The following is a 23,316-nucleotide window of genomic DNA, read 5'->3' on the forward strand; positions in this document are numbered from 1 at the left end:
AACAACGTGTTTCCTCCATTCCTCTTTCCTCACATCTCTTCCTGCAGCTCTGCCCCTCTTCCCGGTGGGAGGTACAAAGACGAAAGTGAGGAAAACATGGATGCAATTAGTGGAATTTAGATGCACCGCTGGTGTTTTCCTTTTGTAACTTATTTCTATTTTCTCTCATAATTTCCCTCTCCTCTTATCTTCACGTCTCCAGTCTCTCCCAATTTTAGAGGTGAGACAGATGCAGGAATGTGAGGAAGGGGTAATCAAAGCCAAATATATTTTGTGGAATGAGACTTGCTTTTGAATTGCTCATCAAAAGCAAGTTTATGCTGTCATTTGTTTATTGGTGTACCGCAGCAGTTTAAGATTGCACTTCCATAAAATCTGTAAGAAAATTGTTAATCAAAAAAGTGGTAAAAATCAGTGCAGCAGAGAACCCCCCCCCCCCCCCTCCCCAGTTTGAGTCATTCTCCAAAAATCCTGGCTCTCCCTCTTCCCATAATGCAAAGATAATGAGAGCATCTTTGACTTTACCTGGCTGAGAAATATCTTTCAAATTCCACACCCCCAACACAGGTTTTGTTTTATAGACATTTAGTCATAGTAAATATGTTTTACCTGTTTTCATGCACTTAAATAAAAACCCGGGTGGAAACATTGTTTTCCGCATCGTTTTCATTCTTTTGAGATTTAACCTGCTCTCTTTTAAGGGAGTCATCTTGTTGCACTGTCTTCTTCTTCGATGGTTTAATGGCATCCCACTGGAGACTTTGCACCACCAGCTGTTTATCTTGATGAACCAACTCTTAATATTCACATAACAGCAGCGGATTGAAAGCTGCATAATTTGTGGAAAAGATGTGGCGAGAGAGGTGTGGACTGAGACGTCCATTCCCCGTCAGTCTTCTAACGCGATGTCAGCTTCTGATGGCAGAGGCATGACAGGATCAGCTGTCACCGTGCTTGAACAACTGTGTGTAGGGGCCCGTAATGCCTTCATTCTGCCTTTTTTTATTTGCACAGATAATGTCATGTTATGTCCAAATAATAACAAGGCAGCACAGTTAACCCTTTGTTTTCTTAACTCATGTCCTCCCACATAACAAAACAGAATGTGGCATATTAGTATCTGCATGTTTAATCTGAAAATACATTTTATAAGCATTTGCACATTAACACACAAAAACTGTAACATGTTTTTACACTAATATATTACTACTTGCAGCCTGTTTTTTTAAATTAATTTATTTATTTATTTTTTTGATTTATTTTTTGCATCTGCATTTATTGTTGTGTCTAATTTGTAGGAAATAATGTAGTTGCCTAAAAGTCTTAGGAGAACAATATAAATGTGTCTCACATCACATAGTTTCTGCCCAACATACTGGGATTTTCGGCATCACTGGGACTGAAATGACACTGAGAGACGGTTCAAAGCTCCTCCTGACTGTAATATTATCTATGACACAGCAACAGCTGCCAGGTCCATTCACTAACAGGTTTCCAGTAAAGACTCCTGTGAAGGATAGTCTTGTGTAAATGTGCTCAGGCCTCCTACAGCATCGCTCCTTGCTCCTTGATCCTTTAAGCTGAAATAAAAGCTTTGAACTGTCCTTCATGATAGTTGAAGTGGTCTATGAGTGGTGATTGATAAGTTTTGGGTAATTGACACATCAGCTTTCATGCAGTCATCTGCTACTTCAGTCTTAAGAGCTTATCACTCATGGAGGTCCTGGGCCTAATTTGATCTGATTTGGGCCCTCAGTCTACTGCCTCTCCCCCAAGATGAAGAAGTAGCTCAGTGGTCGCCATTTTGACAATAAATAAGACGTCATCTTTGCTGTGGACCACTTTATGGAGGTCCAAGACGATGACTTCTAAAAGAAGTTCAGCAGTCGTGGACTTCTTTGTAAACGTGGGAGGGGATTGTTATTAAAAATAAATGTGCTGGGTTTTCAACCATTGACTCTTGAGGCCACAAACTAATCAATCACCGCTTGTAGATCACACTGAACACAGGGTTGACTTTGTAAGAAACAAAAAAAATCTATTCTTGTCAGACTGAGAACGAGGTTTTGAGTGAACATGTCAGTGGTGGTTAATTTAATGCTTCTCAGCCAGTTGGGTGTAAATTGGCTTTGTGTTTTCCCTTTTCTGTTCCTATTTGATAGAAAGGTGAAGAGTGCAGTGGTCTCATTGCATCACCATGGCCGTTCCAATTTAATGTCTACAAAGAAGACAGAGAAACAGATGACAGACGGATGACAAAGAAAAGACTGTATATAACCATGGAGATCGGATATAAAAGTGTTAAGGTACTATTATGTAAGCAAGGAGAGAACAGATGTGTGAGGAATGCACAACATGTCCTTTAAGCTAAATGACTGCCATCAATACAACAGTATTATAGAGCAATAGCACTGAGTCCAGAAGCATGACAAAATGTGTGGTTACAGACTAAATGACACACAATATGAGGTTCTGCTAAACTAAAGATAGTTAGAGATAGCTGAATTGAATATTATTGTAGAGATGGAAAAACTCAAACTTTTGGACTTGTATTTGGTTTCTGCCAGTTTTTCTATGGCAGAAACCAAGTAATAAATTATTTAACAATGGCAGGCAGAGCTTGTGGGAGCATGTGTTAAAAACTGTTGTTAAAGATGGACAGCATTGCACTGCCAACAAGTTAGTCCTTTGTCTATATAGTAAGACACATAATGAGGAAATGACTCACTTGTTTTGGAAATCACACTTATATACTTGTATGTAATTAGAAAATCAGCACACTCTCTCAGAGGGATAATGATACTGTCATCTGCACTATTACTACTGCCAACATGTTTTGCTCTCTTTCTCAGAAGAATCTCAGTGCAGTTCTGCATTAAGTTATAACGGCTGGGTGTTTATAGCTTTAGCTTTCTACACGTTAACTGTGTAACGTTGCCTTACAAAAGGTTTTTGGATTTCTGATGGTGATACCAACATTTGGGAGTTTTCATTTAACATGAACATACTGTTTTGCCACGTATGGGCTGTGCAAAACGCTGTGAACACCTCTGTATGTCTGTAAGAACTTCAGAGCTGGTGATGGTCAGATCTGTCAGGTTACACACAGTCATTTGATCCAATGAGCTAACGAGCTTCCTAACAGTTATTTAGGACACTTGTTAGCTTGGTCACTATCAAGACAATAAATTCACACAGTTTGTTCAAAAGATGTATTTAAAACTGACTGCAAACCATTCATCTGCGGAGCAGCTCATTCTCTGACAGAGGTTACATTAAACAACATTAGTGACGTAAAGTTAATGGTCCAACATGGCTCTCCATCTTTCTAGTTATTCAGTGGTCAGCACTGTCAAGATGGCTTGCTATTAGCCAACTGTTGATCTAAGTTCACCTAAAGTGAAACAAAAACAAATCTGATTTACTGATTTACGCCAATACATCAATCAACAAAAGTCGATGCTGACGTACTGACAAAGGATAACATATATAAATGAACAAGTGAACAATTGTGAACTTTTTTTTCCCCACTGCTTGTTAGTTTTTGAGCTGAGACACTGCGTATCCCCGGTGCTTCACATTTGAAGGTTTCTAAAAAGAAAAAAATTCTCAAGCATCATTCACACTGTGATTTCCATCTGTATAAACATAATTCTGATTTTGACTGACCAGGTGGCCTTTAAGAACGTGGAGCAAATTATAAAAATATACAATATAGAAAAATAACTACACCTTATTTTACAAATGCATTATGGCTGTTTCCACACTATATTCCCACTGCACCACAGTCAACTTTTATTTAACTTTTATTTTCTTTCACCACGGTTATATTTAAATTTGTACTCTAGACATCTGTCATTGTTTGGTGTATGAGCTCAGTAATGTGTGCTGGGAAAGGCAGGCTGACCTCATAGCTCACTGTGTATTCACAGACCATTCAAGACAAACTGCGGCTGATAAATAAATATTAACGCTGCCCTATTTACACGGACAGCTCACAGGCATGAAAGCAAATCTGTTTACACCGACCAAAACGTCCAGCGTCTCCCATGAGAGTTGTCAGAATGATCGAAGGTGAAAGCTGAGCCGAGCGGGGGCAACATCTAAAGAAGGTGTGAAGCACAGTGATCAAAACACAGCATATGAAGGGCAGGTGGAGCTTTGGCCTCTCACTGTTTTTGTCAGTGAACTTGTGCATGATGCAATCAGCTCTGTGTTTGTCTGTGTTGTCAAATACAGCACATGTGTGTATATGCCAGCTAACAACTGAGCGAAATGTTGGCGTGACTGAACGGCAAAGTCAAGACGTACACAAGGAAATACAAACAAACATACAGGTTTGTCTGTCTTCCTCGTCTCCCTCCTCCAGACTAACAAGACTGAAAGACTGAGTTCAGAAATTGAAAAGTCTGCGGGGCATGAAGGCTGAGGCAAGAAATCGTTTCAGACATTATAGGTTGTTTGCTCTCATCTCCTGTAATTGTTGGGTCTGGTGCTGCATCATTAAGTGACAGAGCTGTGTTGGTCTGTATGCTCTGCTCCACTGTGTCATTCATCTTTCCATCTTAATCAAGTATTCCCTAATCTTTAGAGCAATGCAGCAGCTGCCAGCAGGGTGTATGTAAGTCTGTGCTTGTGTGTATGTGATGATACTGGTGTTGACACTTCAGTTTGGATTCACCAAGGTTCTGAAGGTTTTGATGGTATGTAAAAAGAAAGACAAAACTTGAAATGAGAATAATTTTATTGCTTCCGGTGTTTGAATTTGCTGTCCCCAATGAGTACACAAGTACCTTTGTTTTTTATTCCTAATTACCTGCTTTAATGGATATTCCAGGTGAACCTTCAGTGTTTCAGTGTCAGTGCTGGCTGTTCATCATGTGAGCTGCAAAAGCATTAGTGCTTGTTTGTTGTGAGATGCAGCTCCCACACACCCCTTCAGCAGTCAAATCACGTTTCCAGTTGCAGACCCTCTGGGTTTACACCCACACATTCAGATCTGAGCAGAGCATAGGACAAAATATCTGCTGCTGTGTTACAGCTGGGGCGACATATCCACTTTTTAAAGTATATTGATACTTCAAACGATTTGATTTCAAACGACGAATTGATTTTCAAACGCGATATATAATGAGGTAGCGCTGTTAACATCAGCATAGTTTGATGTTGCATTACATAACTCGTTTCTTACATAAAAACTGTGCCAGTGTTTGCTTCTCGCCTCTCTCACACTCTCTCTGCGAACCCAGCCATAACCCATATACAGAATTGAGTTAAGGTACAAGCCCTCTCATCTACATGCAGCAGCAGCCTGAGCTCTTTCCTGGAAACAACTTTTGTCTTAGTGTAAACGCAAATTCCTTTGTTCTTGCAGTATTTTGCTTGACATGCTAGATGCTAAGTTAGAGTGATTGTAGTTGTTGTACAACGTGTTACACTTGATAAACTTAGATATATTTTTTTCAGTGTATTAAGCTTAATGTATAGAAGTAAGACATCCTCCATCCTCCATTGCCTAGACCAGATACCACCTGTTTATCCTAGCCCTATCGCACAAACACTACAATAAACCACACTTGGTTTAGACTGGATTTCTCCTAATGTTTCATTGTGCCTGACCGCACACCCACAGTGTCCAGCATGTTACCTGGAAATTGGCATTCCCTCATACAGTGATTCATATCAAGTATTTTCTACACCATGAGTCTCTGCACACACAGAGGCTTTAGGGTTGACACACTCTCTGATCAGGAATCACTGAATTACAAATTGTAATTCCTTTATACTTCTCGTTACTGAAAAAGTGTCAGCATGTTTCTGGCTACCTAGTATGTACCAGCTGCAGTAGTTTCCAGCTAGGTCTGCAAGTTTTCACTGAGTTCTCAGGATACTAGAACCACACATTTCTCAAAGACACAGCGATACTGTTCTACTTTCTGATGTGAATTTGGCTTTTGTATTCATTATTTCATCTGACATAAAAACATCTCCAAACAAAATGTATTTTGTGTATAAACATTTGAAGGTAAAATAAGTAATTCTCAAAGCTAATAATTTATTCTGGCCTTTCTACATGGAAGTCTAAATGCCAGTGTGGTAGGTTCTTTTATGCAAATGAAATCAAGAGGTCAGATAAACATTGCAAATGACTGTAAAATGACAAAAACAAATGCATGTGGCTGAGGTTGCTAGGTGACAGGTTAATGTTGGCATACAGCAGCCTGACCAGAACTGATGAAAATACATTAGGGGGAGCCTCACTGTGTTTAACTTTACATATCTGAATGGTCAGTTTGTTTATTAAAGTACGGTGATGGTGAAGGAAGGTGTTTGAGGAATGTACAATTTAAGCAGAGAGCATGTTGGAGTTTGTATGATGTGAAAGTTTCTAGCTTAATGGACACACTCAAAGGCAGGCAGCGGGGAGGGGGGGTCACGGCCAATGATCAAACATGTCCCCACCTTACCAATGAAAGTTACAACCTTTCTTGAGGGGCGCTTTTATCATATGTTTTTGTGTGTTTAAGTGTATTTAGTTCTACAATATCAATTTGTTGCGATTGCTGTAATGTTAAAAATATGATTAAATAAAGGCACTTCATGGAGGTTAAGAGAAAACCAGAACGATGGCTAGAAAAAAAAAAAAAAAAATCCAGTATGTGTTGGTAGGGGCTGGCACTGCATTTCCATTAAACATTGGCACTGGACTCCATAATGACCCAGTATGAATCTCATTCTCAGGAGAATGAGCTCGATCCCTCCAAAACAGTCTGTAAATTGTGGAAGTCCAAAGTGAGCCAACGCTCAGACTGGAGGCAGTACGGTACAGAAGCACTGCACAGTCCCCTGCACCTCATACATTAAGAAAATGAGTGGCCCACTGATGGCTCACTTTCTCAAGCAGCGTGCTCTCTCACAGGACACCGTTAATCTATTAGGGATGGAAGGCTCCTCCATAAATCAAACACTCTCCTCAGTACAGTGTGTAGCTGCACTGCAATTCTAGCTTTTTTAGATGACACAAAATCCAGCTCAAGTTCTATCTATATCCTCTTATATTTTGTTTTCCTTTTGTTGTTGTGTTTTTTTTTCCACCAAATACAAATAATTCTGCTGATTGAACAAATGCTGTTCTTGTCTACCTAGAGCTAGGTATCCACATATATGCTGACGTATTCATTGTAAACGGAACAAACTGGGAAATGGACCAATGTATTGGACAGATTGAAATTTTCAGTGAAGAATAGCACTGGGTTAAAAGTCAAGGGATCACCAATGTCAGTATGATTCATCCACTGCAGAGCATCAATGCCTGTACAAAATTTCATGGCAATTTATCCAGTAGTTGTTGAGATATTTCAGTCTGGAGCACAGTTGTGCTTTCTATTAAAATTAGGAAAGAGAGATTAATAATGTTGCCCCTCCTCCCCACAGTTGGGATTATGGTATTTGACACATTTGACATTGCTTAAAAGATTTTAGACACAGAGAAGATATGATACTACTACAAAGAATCACCCTAAATCCCCTATGCACCTCACAGTATGTGCTCAAAAACTAGTGTACTTGTATGCATACAAATGGAGGGTGTTCAGAACTGCACTTCAAGTTCAAGTTGCTTCAATCCTCTCTCTGATAGCTCTGCACCCATTTCAGTGATGAATCATTTCTAAACCTATCTGTCTAGCACACCTATCTTGTTTGTTTGTTTGTTTGTTTCCAAGTTTCCAGGGGAAAAAAAGGAAAAAATGACAAAGAGAAAACATGTTTCTAGAAAGTTTTTGCAAATTTATTAAAAATAAAACACTGAAATTTCTCATCTAGAAAAGTATTCAGAAGTATTCCCATAATTCCATGGTTTGTAGAAGCTCTTCTGGCAGTCCCTGTAAACTTTGCACACCTGGATTTGAGACGTTTAGGCCATTCTTTCTGGCAGATCCTCTCAAGCTCCATCAGATTAGACGATGTGCATCTGTGAGCTGCCATATTTAGGTCTCTCCTTCTAAGTTCTGGTGAGTTTAAAACTGGGCTTTGTCTAGGCCAGTCAGGGACAGCCAGGGACTTGTCCTGAAGCCACTCCAGCATTGGGCTGAAAGGTGAACCATCACCACAGTCTCAGGTTACATACACCCTGGAGCTGATTTTTTTTTGAAGGCCATGGCTATATTTGGCTGCATTCACTCTTGCCTCAATTCTGTCCAGTCTTCCTGTCCCTGCTGCTGAGAAGACCCCTACAGTATGATTCAGCGTAGGGATGGTACCCAGGTGAGGAGCAGTGCCTGGTGTTCGCTGGACACACTGTCGTTCTGCCAAAGGGTTCAAAAATGATCAGAACAGAGATTAGAGGCTATGATCTGCTTTTTCCTTTTACTTATGCCTGATTGATGGAGAACTGCTGGAACCTGCTGAAAGAATGACTGAGATGGTCGTCCTTCCAGCAGAGGACTTCTAAAGCTGCGTTAGAGTGACTGTTAGGTTCTTGGTCACCTCCCTGACCAAGTCCTTTCTTACTCTCTTACTCAACTCCAAAAGATTCCCGGTGGTTCCAGTGTGTCAAATGAAGGTGTCCTTCCACTTGACGCTTCTCGTACATAGGCACCGCAAGCTAAAATGTAATCTAAAATACTAAATCTATTCAAGTTCCTCTGAAGGCTGCTCAAAAGGTCAAATTACTACTTCAATCTTTCCTGTGAAAATAAGATGGGGTGCAGTCTTTTCAGTCTGTTCTAACACCTGTACTAGCAGAGTCTTTGATACCAAAATCCTGTATATTCAATGACAATAAGCAACTGTAATATGTCATCTTTAATCTTAAACCTATAATCTGTGTGTATGGATAAAGGAGGCTGTGTGTTTAGCAGCTACAGCAAATCTTTGATGTTTGAAAAACCAGGGGGAACATGATGATAGCTTGATCATTTTCTCATTTTCATTGTTTTATGTCATTACTTTTACCCGCGCTCCCTGGGGATGGAAATGTCAGTCAGTGTGTTCACCACTTTGATCCAGTCTGAAATATCTCAGACAATTTAGCAAATGTCAGTATGCTAACACGCTAAACTGGAAAAGATGGTGAACATGCTGAACATCATATCGGCTAAACATCAGTATGTCACTGAGATCACGTTAGCATGTATTTAGCGTTAAGCATTTAAGTACGACTATGCCCACAGTGAGCACAGCCTCACAGAGCCAGCATGGCTGTAGACTGTTATCAAGGTATATTCTTCAGAGTTGTAATCATGATTTTAGCAAATAACATTTTGGCAAATTCACACCACTTTTTGCAGAGGCACGAACCTTACTGTATTGATTTCTGATTTGTAACGATCGAAGACATTTTGACATATGTCTGCTGTTGTTGCTGCATTATATACACGCCCCCTGTACACGTTTCCCTGTGCAAACCTTTAGCAAATCTGTGTGTTCATGTAAACCCCAGTGTTCTCAGCAAGCACTATGATGTTGAACTTTGTTGAACAAACATGGCAAGATGGATTTTTTCTCAGTTAAACTCAAGTACCAAATGAAAAAACAGCTTCTCATTTCACTTTAAATCTATTAGTGTTTTTTTCGGGGTGGGAAGTCACCAGAAAATAGACTCACCACCCACTCTCAGTCACATCCCTCAAAAAAGACAAGTGCTACAGACAATTAGCTGTAAATCTCCAGTGGCAAGGACATAAATTGGAAAAACGGGTTCTCAGCACTTGATAAAAATTATATATTGTACACAGCTGAAGCTGTGGCAGCTGTCAGTGAGGGGAGCCTCCCGTAGTCCTGCAGTTCATGAAAGCCTACAACATATTAATTTTATTTATTTTTTTAACCTTACACCTTCTGTGTATATCAAAATGTCAAACTAAGATACTTCAAAACGTCACTTATAATTTTCACAGTTATGTTCTCTGCGTCTCACCCTTTTCCCCTCCAGTCCTTTTCCCTAATATCTCAATTTCCTTGTATTTCAGTCCCAATTATCAACATTAGCTCTGCCAGTTTTTTGGCTGCTTTTCACATTTTTTTTCTTTCCACCTGAGCTGGGGTTTCAGCCATCAATGTCTAGAAGGCAGGGGAACCCTCAGAAGTCAGCCAGCCTGTTCATTAAAGCCATTAACATTTTCATCTGTGATTATTATCCGTTAGAAAAACAACAGCACTGCATCTGTGTGTGTGTAGTAGTAGTAGGTGGAGGGGGAGCACTGTAGGGAGAAACTGATGTAAAAGCTGTTGCAGTTCCATTGATTAAGAAAATATCTACACAAATGAGCACCTCACACATCCATGCACGTTTCCTCTCTTTGCCTCTCAGACAGGCTCCACACAGTTACAGTGGCTGTAGTAAGAAGTCAGCTGTCATAGCTGATGTCTAGCAGCTTCCCTCTCTTTCTTCTTTTTGTCTTTCCATTCTCGCTCCATTGTTCTCTCTCATTAATCTTCACCGCTCCCTTTATTTTCTCTCATTTATGTTTGAGGCAGCACAAAGTGAAGAAAATGATTTGCACAAAACTTTCCATTCCAACTTTGGTCAAAGTTGGCCCTCATAAAATGTAATTTCATCAAGTGTTTCTCAATGGAACTTTTGAATTGCTAAAAAAAAAAAAAAAGAAAAAAGAAAAAAAGACCAGGAAGTCAATATGTTTTTGTGATTTCTTTGCCAGGGAAAATAAAGCGAGTCCAGAACCATTGCTTCATGTGTCTGCTAAATGAATTTGATGAAAGCAGGACTGCATTACATTGGTTGCAAAAAAAAAATCACAAAAAGTGGCCCACTCAATTTGTTTTGCTGCACTGCTAATTTTCTCTCTTACCTGTTTGTGATTCATCCTACTGTCACCCAGTTCACTTTCCCCTCTCATGCCCTCTCTCCTCACACTCCTCCACCACTGTTTTTATGACCTGTCTGTCATCCCTCTCTCTCTCTGGGTGTCTGGTCTCGCTTCACACTTGTCCTTTTCTAGTAGTCTTACATTTTCTAATGGATTTTCCATGATTTGACACATTGGTTGCTTTCAAGTAATAATGCACAATATTTGCAGATAATTACCTTTGTTTTGAGATGAGAATAATCATTTTCTCCAACTTAAAAAGATGAAGTGGAAAGAGAAAGAAAAAGTTGTGAGAACTATGACATGAAACAACATTTTTATTTTTATTAATGCAGAATCAAAAACAGGACATCGTGGCTTCTAGCAGTCTAGAAGTGAGCTGAAATGATCGGTTCAATCGAGAGAAAATCAGTTAATCATTTATTCATTTGAGTCACTTTTTCAACAAAGTTCTGTCTTTTCAATGGTGAAGATCGTTGTGTATCTTTGGGTTTTGGATTGTGAGTTAGAGAAAACAGACAATCTGAATATATCAGTTTAGGGGGTCTGGGGAACTGTTATCACACATTTTCAGATTAAGAAATTAATTGGTAGATTAGTGAATAATAACAATAAGGGTTAGTTGTAGAGCTGCCTTTCATCCTTTGTCACAGGCTGCATCGTAAACGGCTGCATTTATCTAACACTTTGAGCCAAAGTGGTTTTGCCTCTCATTTACCCATTCACACACACACACACACCAGTGGCATTTAGTGTAAATCCAAAAAAATATCATTTTGCATTTTGCATCTTTTTTTCTTTCTATGCTTATAATCATCTTGTGATCCCTCAGACCTTCACCAGAGTGTCAGCTCTAAAATCTAACCAGTGTTTATCCTCCAACTTTCCTCCCTGAACAGGTAAACGCATTTCTGTCCTTCGTGGTACCCATGGTGGCCATATCTGTCCTGAACGGGGTTATAGCCAATCATCTGCTGCGGATGTTCCGGGAGGCAGAGCAAGACAACCGTGTCTGCATCATCGGGGGAAATCCCACCATGCTGAATGTCACAGTGGAGCCAAACCGTGCTCAGTCACTTCGCCATGGAGTCCTTGTTCTCCGTAAGTGAACACTGCCCCCCTCCCCACTTTGCATGCACACACTCGCACACACGCCCACAGACTCATATTTTCTTTGCTGTCGATCACTGGATTAGCCTTGTCCAGCTCAATGTCCAGAATGTTGTGTATCCGTGTTTCATTGGAAACAAAGATGCAGGAATTCTTCATGTCCCACTGGATCGTCCATTCTCGTCTGCCAGTCTCCAGAGGATCTTGGAAGCTGAAGCTGAGTTTTGCCTCAGAAAAGTTTCACCTTTTATGAAACATGTAATTGAAGTATCTGGTGTGCGAGAAACTGATGCATCTGCACAGGCTGCCATGGCAACCAAATAATTCATATTACGTTTGCATTATCTCAAGCTGAAACCTTCCTGATTTTAAATACCCGATGCCAGTATTTTGTGTGTCTGCCAGCGATAGTTTGTTTGATAGCCTGTGTGTTGTTGTCTGCAGCTGTAAATGTTGCTGTTTTAAATACAGGTATGAACAGACCTTGACAATGTAGCAGTAAATTGCCTTTTAACGCGTCCTCAACCTTTTGTGTCTGTTCTCGAGTCCACACCACTGTGCAGCAGGAGAAGCAGACACCTCACTCAGTGAGAATTTACTAACACACACATTCACGCACACACACTTTAAAGATATCAAAACCTTTATACTTTAACTTTGCTCCATCAGCCTGTCAGTGTTCTGTGCATCATTCATTCCAACCGAGCAAATGCTCCAAAACCAATGTATTCATCGCTGTTATCTAGTCAGTGATGTGGTGGGAAATCAAATGTGGATAAACTATGAGCTTTTTTTTTTTTTTAAGTTATTTTCTTCTTTTCTATCTTTTTTTTTGCCCAAATAATACAGTCTACCAACTTCTCGTTATAATTTTGAGTCAAATCTTACTCTTACAATTACGTTTGAGATAATTTTGTTTAGAATTTTTTTTCATCATTACAAAATGTTAAGCCATAATTATGACAATTTCTTGGCACACAGCATGCCTAAAAGACTAAATGTCATTTAATCTGTTGCACTTGGAGATCCACTAATACTCAAATCATAAAACATTACAGTTATATTATTCACATGTGGCATATTTACAGATACAAATTTCAGAACTGTCATCAAGAGTAGTGAAGGTGTCAGGGGAAAAACAACTAATAAACACCAGGTGAGCCAGTTGATTGCTCAGGTGCATCAGGCTGTTGATGTCACAGACCTACACTGCTTTTGAAGATAGGGCAGTTTATTTTAAAATTTCACATCAGCCTCAAATGTGTTTTGTGTTTACTGCTAATTAGCAAAGGTTAGCGTGTTAACATGGTAAAACATGGATATCTTGCTAACATCAGTAGGGCCCTATGATTTCCGCAATCACTGAATCGCGGAATTGGCCAACTAGAGCGGAGTCTATTTTTTGACGCGGAATATCGCGGAATTTGACATAATTTGTCAAGTTGTGTCTGGTTCCGCGATGTTCCGCGTTAAAGAGTGGATTCCATTTTGGTAGGCCGATTCGGTGATCGCGGAAATCATAGGGCCCTACATCAGCATGTTAAGATCATCAGTAACATTAACCTCTATCTCATATCAGGGCTGTGCCTCAGTACAGCATCACAGAGCCACTGGCATGGCTATGGGCCTGTTCCAAAGCTACACAAATGCTATTTCTAAGCACGTTTCAGTATGTACTGTAGTGTGTTAACAATAATGACAGTATGTACAGTTTAGCATTATAAAATTAGTTTGTACAAGGGGTGATTGAAAATTTTGTGGTAGGAGACATCACAGTCCCCTCCTACATTTACACACTTAGTCCAGCAGTCATGGAGCATACAGGTCCCTGCTTTGTAGTCGTCTTGGACCTCCAGGAAATGATCCACAGCAGCAATGACGTCATATTTACTGTCAAAATGGCGACCACTGAGCTCCTTCTTCATCTCGGGGAAGAGGTAGTAGCCTGAGGTGCCAAATCAGGTCAAATCAGGCCAAGGACCTCCTTGACTTGATTTGGCTTTAGCAAAAGAATAATTGAAACCAAACATTACAAGGACAAGTCAAGTTCAGGGTCAGTTTGCTGAGCAATAAATAAAATGATATCTTGCCAAAACAGTTATCTCATGAATGAGGACAGATCTAAAATAAATAATCTGAATCTTCAGGGCACAATTCATTTGTTTATCGTATCAGCAATCAAAACTTTAGACACTTTACACAGTAAATTCAGGATTTAAGACCAGAAATGAGATTATCCAAGTAAGATACTAGACATGAAACAGACAGACATGCACACCAGACGGGATTGCATCAGACACTGTAGTAGAGGTAGTGTAGTGGTATATTTATGTAAAATTTGAGAGGAAACCATAAGTGAACCATGGCAATTAAGGGGCTGATAACCACATATAGTTTATGTTCAAACAAGTTCTTATAATAATAATTATTTGTTCTTGTACAAACTGTCTCTGTTGCTGCAGATATCATATCTTGAGGGAGAAGCATTTGCTTATGAAAATTAGACAATTTTACGAGCGTTTTAATTAGGAGAAACTCTGCTTTTAATCTGTGTCTTTTCAACTGTAACAAGTCATAGCAGAGTTTTATTTTTCTGTATTTCTGGCTCTGATCTCTTGGTGTAATCAAAGGACATGTGTGATAAATTCACAGATCTGTGTCCTGCACTTCTGGGTTTTGTAATAAAACACATAATATCTTTCTATAATGATTTCACACTCATTGTTCTGACCTATGTCATCATATCACAGATTGAATTTAAAGCTTAATTGGATCAAGGTGAACGTGGAGGCCAGATGGGTCCAGTTTGGTCTGTAATAGTCCCACTTACAGCACTGATTGCTAAGATCTGTCCTGATGCACAGTGAGTAGTGTTGCACTTTAGTGACAGACCAATTGGTTTGATAATGCCAAGCATTTTTAATTATGGAAAGAGCATTCTGAAATGATTTCTGATCCTGCTCTGACTGTGAGTGCCATCTTTATCACACAGAGACAGTCTAATCTTCACTTTAATGTGCCTCACGTTCTGTATTCATCAATTATGAAAGCGGAGTGAGATATTGACCAGAATGGAGCACAGATTAATTTCACCTTTTCCCCTCTCTGCCCCCACCAACTCGGTCTCTCTTTGTCTGTAACTTAATTACACCTGCTCTGTGTGTGTGTGTGTGTGTGTGTGTGTGTGTGTGTGTGTGTGTGTGTGTGTGTGTGTGTGTGTGTGTGTGTGTGTGTGTGTGTGTGTGTGTCATAATCCCACTTCATTGGGTCCCAATTCAAAACCCAGTTTGTCATAATTAGCCTGTCTTTGTCCAACTGTTTCATCATTTGACAATCCAACATCAGCTTTTAATAATCACTCCCTTGCACTATAAAACCATAGATCTAGCCAACATTAATTAAAGCTGTCCGCAGTGAGTCATGGTTTCTAGAAATAGCCACAGACTTCAAGAAAATAGCTACCCCACACGCTTTTCTTCTTTAGTGGTCATTTAGTGTGTTTAACACCAGCTGTGTGCTGCCGGGAAGTCTGTTCACTGTGGAGCATTTGGTCAAAACTCTGGTTGATTCTCATTAATGCACAATGACCCCTTCCTGCCAAAAATGTCTTCCTTTTCTTCTTAAAGGTTTACCTCATCCTGGGCAAAGTCCAGAGTCGATGCATTTCTCATACATATAAAAATCAATCGGGGAAAGACTCTTGTTCCTTTAAAGCCATGTCCTTTAAAATGGTTTACATGAGTGCAGGTATGTCTTAAAGGTTAGAGCATTTATGTAATTTAGTGCACAGCAGGTGGAATAAGAACATCTCTTTTTTTATTGATTACATAGTGGTTGTAGACTGTAAAACCAAAAATATTCCACATGTAGGTACAGTAACAGGTTTTTAAAGGTCAGGCTTTATGATTAAAGCCATTTCCTCTTCCTGCGTCAGACAGAGGAGTGGTACAAAGGTTTTATTAGCCTAAATTTCACGATGCTGCGTAAAATGCATCCCATCCCACCTGACCTGTGTTGTAGGTCATCTCCATTTTAACAGGTGGAACATTTTCCACATCTTTTCACCACTGACAAACACCACAAACCACTGAGAGGACACACACGAGAAAACACACTTCTCAATTTCAAGGCAACAAACTGTAAAAAAAAAAAAAAAAAAAATTGGACAGTTAAACAAGTTTGACCGTTTAACTTGGATAGTTGGTAATTTTGGGAAATACGTTTGCCAACGAACACAGACATAAAATTCCCTCAGCATTTCATGCAGTGAATCCTCACAGGTTTGCTACAGTGTGTTTCTTCTTTCCTTTTCATTCAAGGAAATCCATGAATATTTTGTTATCTAATATTTTTAATATGTGACTTTGTGGTGTTTTTCTCAGGTTTATTCTCCTCTGTTTTACTGATCTCTTCCTGTGTCCTTTCTTTGTGGCGTTTCTCTTGTTTCCATCTCTCTTGCTCATGAGCAGTGAGCCATTCTTCAAAAGCTGCATGTGTATCATAGAGGGGAAATAAGATGTTCTGGTATTTTGTGTTGTAAGAGCTGTTTTGTGTTACAGAGCCAGGTAAAATGAAGCCCCTTTGATAAACCTTGATGAAGCTCCTCCAGTACTGTTGCCATGGGAATGTACAGTGTAACACAGGAGATTCACTTTATAACTGCTAACAAAAATGTGGTTCAATAGGTGTCCAGTTATATAGTCTGGAAACAAAAATCCATCCCTTCCAACCAATCAGAATCAAGAATTTTCTGTGGACATTTTATGGTAAAACACAACTTTCTCACTTGGTAATGATATACATCCAAAGATTCTATGTTTTCAGAACTCTGCAGACAACTTCTATTTCTTTTATATGCAAAATAACATAAGTTGGTGTTTTAAAGTGCATAGTTCCTTTTTAATTCAAACAGAACTGGGCACAGTCATGTTATTTTGTTGTGAAATTGTGTGACGTGGTGCTTATTATAAATTCAAATTTAAAGTTGGGTGCTAGTCCATGGCCATATACTTTGTGTGTGCTTCTCCTCTCTGTCTGACCAAATTACTCTGTGTTTGGGACTGAGCTGAGGAGTTGAAGTTGTGGTTTCAGTCATTATGAGATTTATGAAACCATATATTCAAAGAGCAGTGGCAACAGAGGAGAGATCACCCTGGTTTCAGAATATCTGTTGCTGATAAATGTGTGTACAGTGTGTGTGTACAGTGTGAGTGTGGGTGTGTGTGTGTGTGTGTGTGTGTGTGTGAGATGACCGACTGACTAATTGGGACCCGCTGACAGTGACAAATAGCAATAGGCAGAGAGCTGAGGACGGAGCTGCCATGCTGGAATAGACTCCAGACAAATGAGAGCCTCGTCTGCTGCTGACTTATTGATGGACTACAGGGGGGCAACTCAAAAACACAACCACACACCTTTTAACACATTCAGACCTCATGCTGGCTCCATCCTCTCCCACTGGGTTTGGAAATTGAGTCTGTCTGTCTATTTAAGCATTCCTGTACTGTATCTGTAACTGCTGAGGTTCTTTGATAGTTCAAGGTAACAGATGGAGAGGCAATTGCTCTTTTAAGATGTGTTGGCATTTCAGCAAATAGTGCGCATTAGTATGTCCACCACGGAATTGAAAACAATCTGCTAACATTGTTGGCTGAGGGTGTTTCTTGACTAGCCCCAAAGTGTTGCCTGAAGAATACCTGAGCTGTACTTCAGCACCTGTAGAAAATCACCACAGAGATACGAGAGACAAGAAGAGGAAATGTACATTAGACCCTGATGTAATCTCTCCTGACAGGCAAACAAACTGGCACTCAAATATCTGTTCGATCTCTCTTGTGTGGCAGGCTTATCGTGCTGTGATAAGTGCCCCCCTCAAAGCACCGGATGAGTTTCCTGCCATGTCTAAGATTGAACTTGATCCCAAAATAGCAACATCCAAGTGAACTAAGACGGTGGTAAAGTCATTTTTCTGAATAGCTCTGTGGTGACTGGACAATGGAGGTGCACATTTTGCCTGAAGTTTTCTGCAGTATACTTGCAAAAAGTTAGCAAGGGCCACAAAGGTTACCAGCAGCCACAAATCACATCAGTAACCATCTGACTGTTCAAACACATTGGGACTGAGAGGAAATACATGTTCATCTACCATGTTAGGGTGTGTAAACATACTTTACTGCAGGTCACAATGTCTAAGCTAAGATATGTCTAATTGTAAAAGATAAATGGCTGTGTCGCCACATTGTCATGTGGAAATGAGACAGTTGTGGCCTGAATTCTTACACTTCACTACATGTTGATAACAAGTGAAACATCTTTAAACCAAACTTGTGTGGTGAATGTGGTGAGATCAGTGTTTTGTGAGGCTGGTATCAGGGCTATGTTACTCAGTTATTTCAGACTTGACCGAGAATCCAGTTGACCTTTTTAGCCATGTTAGCAGCATGGTCCTTGCTATGTCAGTTGGACAGTCGGTCTGTGGGTCCACCACCTTGGTCCATATAAATATCTACAACACATACACACAGATGTTCATGATCCCCAGATGATGAATCTTATGACTCTGGTGATTTAATAACTTTTCCTCTGGAACCACCATGAAGTTGACATTTATGGTTTTGAGTGAAGTGTCTCAATAATTATTAGATGGACTGCCATTAAACCACTGGATTACCTTGATACTGAAGAGAACTTAAAAACATGATGATTCTCAGGCAGGTTTGGGAGTTACAAGGAGCTTCTGTTTTTTTCTGGGATTTCAAAGCAGATTCATTCAGGATTATTTGCGATGGACTTTTTAACCCTTAACTGCCTCCATAAGCTGTGTGCCACAGATACCGCTGCAATTCCAAGTGCTGACTTTGTCCCTGTCAACCGCCTCTGAAATGTCAAATGCATTATACTGAGGTAGTAGGAGTGTTAAGATTCCATATTTTCTAATAATGAATGGACTGTAAATATGATAATGTCTATGTGGAGATGTGAGGCTTAATAGTCAAAATGCATTGCCCACAGACCCTACTCCACTCCTTCTCTAAGAGACTTTGTTAAAACTTCTGGACACCTCCTCCCCCTCCTGTCCTCTGTGACTGACTTCAGTTTTACTTTTCCTTAATTTAAATTTCTGTATGTATCCCATGGTTTTATTGACATCTTAATGCCTTTTGGATATTTGGAGTGGCCAGGAAACAGCTGATGTATTTCAAAACTGTGTCTTCATTAAATTTGAGCCTGTGGCAGTGGAGATATATAGTCTGGCTGATTGCTGACTCTGCAACCTGAAATAGTTGATTTGCTTACATTTCAGAATGTTTTTCTTACACAGCAGGTAACCTGGACTAATTTACCTTTGCACTGACTTCTGTTCAGTTACAAATACTGCCGAAGATACAATCCAAGACAGACAACATGAGGGTTTGATACAGATAGTCGGATATTTAGGGACTCACTGTGAGAATTCAGTCTGTTTTTCACTCAGTATCATTCACCTTCACACCTCAGAGACTTGTTGGTCGGACACTTTGCCAAAGAGCCCTTTGTCGTTGTTTTCACACACAGAGGTGATGCAGATTTCAGAGCCGTGATATTCACAGCTGCTGTGGAGAGTGTTCACATCAGTAAATTCACACTGTTTTCAAGACATTAAAAGCCACTGAATGACACAACACCACAGCACAGGTTTCAAACAAGTGTTAAAGAATGTATTAAATAATGGAAACCAACTGAACTCCAGCTGAATTGTTTTGTGCCCATTCTGGCCAAGGCAATTTGAATCCAATGTAGCCACAGAAAATATACTGAAGCTAGTGACAAGTGCAGTTTGGATGATATTGTGTTGAAGGAACAAGGAGGACGGAGCTCAGGTTGAAACGACTACAAAACCCTCAGCTGGACAGTTTGAGCTGCAGCTCTCTGAGGCAGTGCATCACATTGTCATTCAATCACAGCAGTATGGATTCAAACCCAGAAGAGGAAGATGGGAGAAAAAAAGGAAGAGGAGAAGAGAAAAGAATAAAGCGCCTGAATAAATCTTGTTAAAAAAAAAAACAGCACAGCTGTTTGAATGAACCATTGATTTGCACCATTCTCAACTCAAACTGCTCATTCTGCCTCCATGAAAAGAGTTGCTATTTTTAACTCTTTGGAAACACAGGTCAGGTCTGACAGGTCTAATGCATCTTGTGAGCAATTTTCTGCTGTTATAGATTTTTGTCTAAGATACGCTCTATTTTAATGAGGAATGCAGTCATGCACATGGGTATCTACTCTGAAATTAAACAAATACTAATTCATTATTGTCATATGGACAAATAACAATGTCTGATTGTTTTGTCAGCTGATTGACTGATTGATTATCTCCTCAGAAGAAGTGGTGACTTCTGATCAGGTCTGATAACCATCAGATTCAGACATATTTATCAAAAGTAATCCAGGTAGCTATCAGGCAAGACTGCATGGCTTCTCATGATGTAGTTTTACAGGCACAAAACACGGAGGTGTGAAGTTCAAAATTCAGACATTCAGAGAGACTCATTCTTAACTTTTCATTATTTTCAGCAATTTTGTTGTTAAATGATGAAGTTAATGAGTAGACGTTTGAGACCATCTCAGAAGAGCATCTGGATCATCTGGACAATCCTCAAATTATAAATTCCTTTTGTGACTTCTCAGCTCAAACACGTGTCCCAGGAAGTCACAGCATGGAGCCAGCAGCACAATAAGGACCCTGCAAGGAGTCAAATTTTCTATACACTGAAATACAATTCAGAGCCATTTCCCTGTTGATATTCTGGGTAATTTATGCACATTGTCACTGGGATGTTGAGCATGATTGAATGGCGGCGAATCACTTCTAGGTCCTCTCAATCAAACACTTCAAGATGTTACTATTCTCTTTATTCTAGTGTCCACAATAAAAATCTCCACTGATGGTTTACATTTTAAATGTATGTACACATATTAATAAATAAGCTGTCGAGATTTACGTTACAATCATCTGAACATTCTGAACAACTTACAAATATGGCTTTTCACTTCTGCATCAGTTTTATGCTCTGAGTATAGATTTGCACTTTTACGGATCTGTCAATGTTTGGCTTTATCTCAGTTTCTGATGCCATCTCTCTGTCCCCCTTGTGTCCAGGAGCTGTGGTCATAGCCTTTGTGGTCTGCTGGCTGCCCTATCACGCTCGCCGCCTCATGTTTTGCTACGTCTCCGAGTGGTCTGAGTGAGTAATGATTCTTCTCAGCCTCTCATGAGAGGGAACCTCCTGGAGTTTGTTCGCTCGCTTGATCTCTGCAGAAACACACACACACACACACATGCAGCATATAAACACACATATACCTTCACATGCATGGTAATTTACACACACATTCACGCACATATGCACAAACCCCAGTATGCACACAGACAAATATGGGCAATAGGCGTCATTTGGAGGGCCATCAGTTAAGAGCGCCTGACAAAGAGGAGCAGGACAGATACATCTTCCTGATTAGATTGCCTTCATTTAACATTCTCATCCTCTCTCCCCTGACATGCTCTCTCCCTCTCCCTTTCTCTCTCTCTCTCTCTTTATTAACAATTAGCTCTTCCAAAAATATATATTGTTTCCCTTATTGGATCAAACATACACCATTTCAGTAAATGAATGTACATGCCTGGAAAGCCTGTTTCTTTGACTCTGTTTGGAGGATGGGTGAACCACATTTAAAAGCATGGACAGAAATTCATAAATCCTCAGTAAACACATGGTTACTGTAAACACTGCCTGTTCAGTCAATCATTTCTCATTCCCTGCTCCAAAGACTCTGCTGATTCCAAGCTGGAAGCAGTAATTCATTATGATGGCTCAGATTCACATAAGACATATTTCTCATTTTGAAACCAAAATACATTTAAATTACATCATTGATATCTTGACATGCACTTATATGATCAAACTTTTAGTGTTTGAACCTGAAAATTATCATGTAATGTGTGGAGTGCTGAAGTTACAGGACTAAATCATCCAGTTGTGTGTTTTGACAGTCTGGTCATTTGTATTCATCATAACTGGACTCATGGAAAAGAGCTAAGGCTAGTTAGTTCCCGTCCTCTGTAGCGTGTGGGGTGAACACAGCACTGTGGAGACAGCCGTATCTCACCAAATAATGTATGAATAACACCAGTTTCCTTAATCCATTTTGTATGTCATCACTACACATTTCTTGCTTTTTGTATAACAAGCTTTGCACACCTGGATTTGGGGATTTTCTGCCACTCTGCTCTGTTAATACCTCAATACAGTTCTACAGCACAGAGAAAAATGCAGTAAATCTGTGCAAAAAAACTTTAAAATGTAAAAAGTATAATCCTGAAAGACACAGAACTGCTGTGAGCTATTCTCCCTCCAAAATAAGATATTTTGCATCATGAATAATGATGATGATTTTGCATAATCATGCAAGAACTTCTAGTTCAGATGTTGAAAACTACATGAAATGATCCCTTCAGAATTTATGCTGTTTTTCCCTTTAATTTGAGTCTGTTGCCCAACTAAAGGCTTCAAGCAGCTCTGGTCAGAATATCTAGAGAGTCAGTGTAGTCAGTGAAGTAACACCAACAGCTTGCAAAGCTAACACTGGTCAGATTGCACGCTGATTGCTGGTGGTAGTGCTAGCTCAGCTACCCAATCAGTTACATAATCCTCACCTTGCAGGTAGTAGCAGTCAACTGTCAAACTGTTGACAGGGCACCTTAAACTGCAAACAGGTCAATTATTACTCTTTACATTATGTATTTTAAACCATTTAGCTTTTATATTTGTGCATCTTTTCCAGGGACTATAAACCTAACTGTATGTGTGTGACATCATCACAATGTAAAGTCTAAAGGCGCAGCAGTAACATGTGGACAGGGTCATCAGGAGAGACACTGATGCACATGTGCAGTGGGCCACACGACGCAGACCTAATCAAGAAGCAGGAATGCTTTTCAGTGATTATCAGTCATCTAAATAAGTTCCATCTTTGGAGTCTGGTATCCAGTTCTTCTGAGACATCCATGATCGAGAGTCTCCCCAAATGTCAGTCTACTGCCACAAACCCAAATATGTCCATAACTAGTATTTTATCCTCTTCTGAAAAAATGGAAAATATGCAGAATAAAATAAGTGAGGAGTAATTAAATATAAGGTCGACTTTAACAGACTTTATGAGCAGCTTTAATTGGTAGCTGGTTTTGATTTGGTCATATGTCAAATTTTAGTCATTTGATTTTTGTTAGATTTAGTCAACAAAAACCAAAGACCTTTAAGTCTCGTTTTAGTCATTAACATGTTTGTCTCATTTTTAATCATACATTTTAAATTTTTATGTCCTGAATTTATTTTGAGGC

At 39.7% G+C, this 23,316-nt stretch overlaps 1 protein-coding gene across 1 annotated transcript in view; it reads left to right on the top strand.

The window, feature by feature from the left end:
• ntsr1 (neurotensin receptor 1 (high affinity)) overlaps positions 1–23,316 on the top strand; it is a 43,822-nt gene that overhangs the window by 12,333 nt on the left and 8,173 nt on the right. Inside the window, exons 2-3 of the mRNA XM_041057931.1 lie at positions 11,729–11,930; positions 21,079–21,163. Coding sequence (XP_040913865.1) covers positions 11,729–11,930; positions 21,079–21,163 — 287 coding nt within the window. The remainder of the gene's footprint in view (positions 1–11,728; positions 11,931–21,078; positions 21,164–23,316) is intronic.

This window comes from Toxotes jaculatrix, chromosome 2, assembly GCF_017976425.1.
Source record: "Toxotes jaculatrix isolate fToxJac2 chromosome 2, fToxJac2.pri, whole genome shotgun sequence".
NCBI classification, from domain to species: Eukaryota; Metazoa; Chordata; class Actinopteri; family Toxotidae; genus Toxotes; species Toxotes jaculatrix.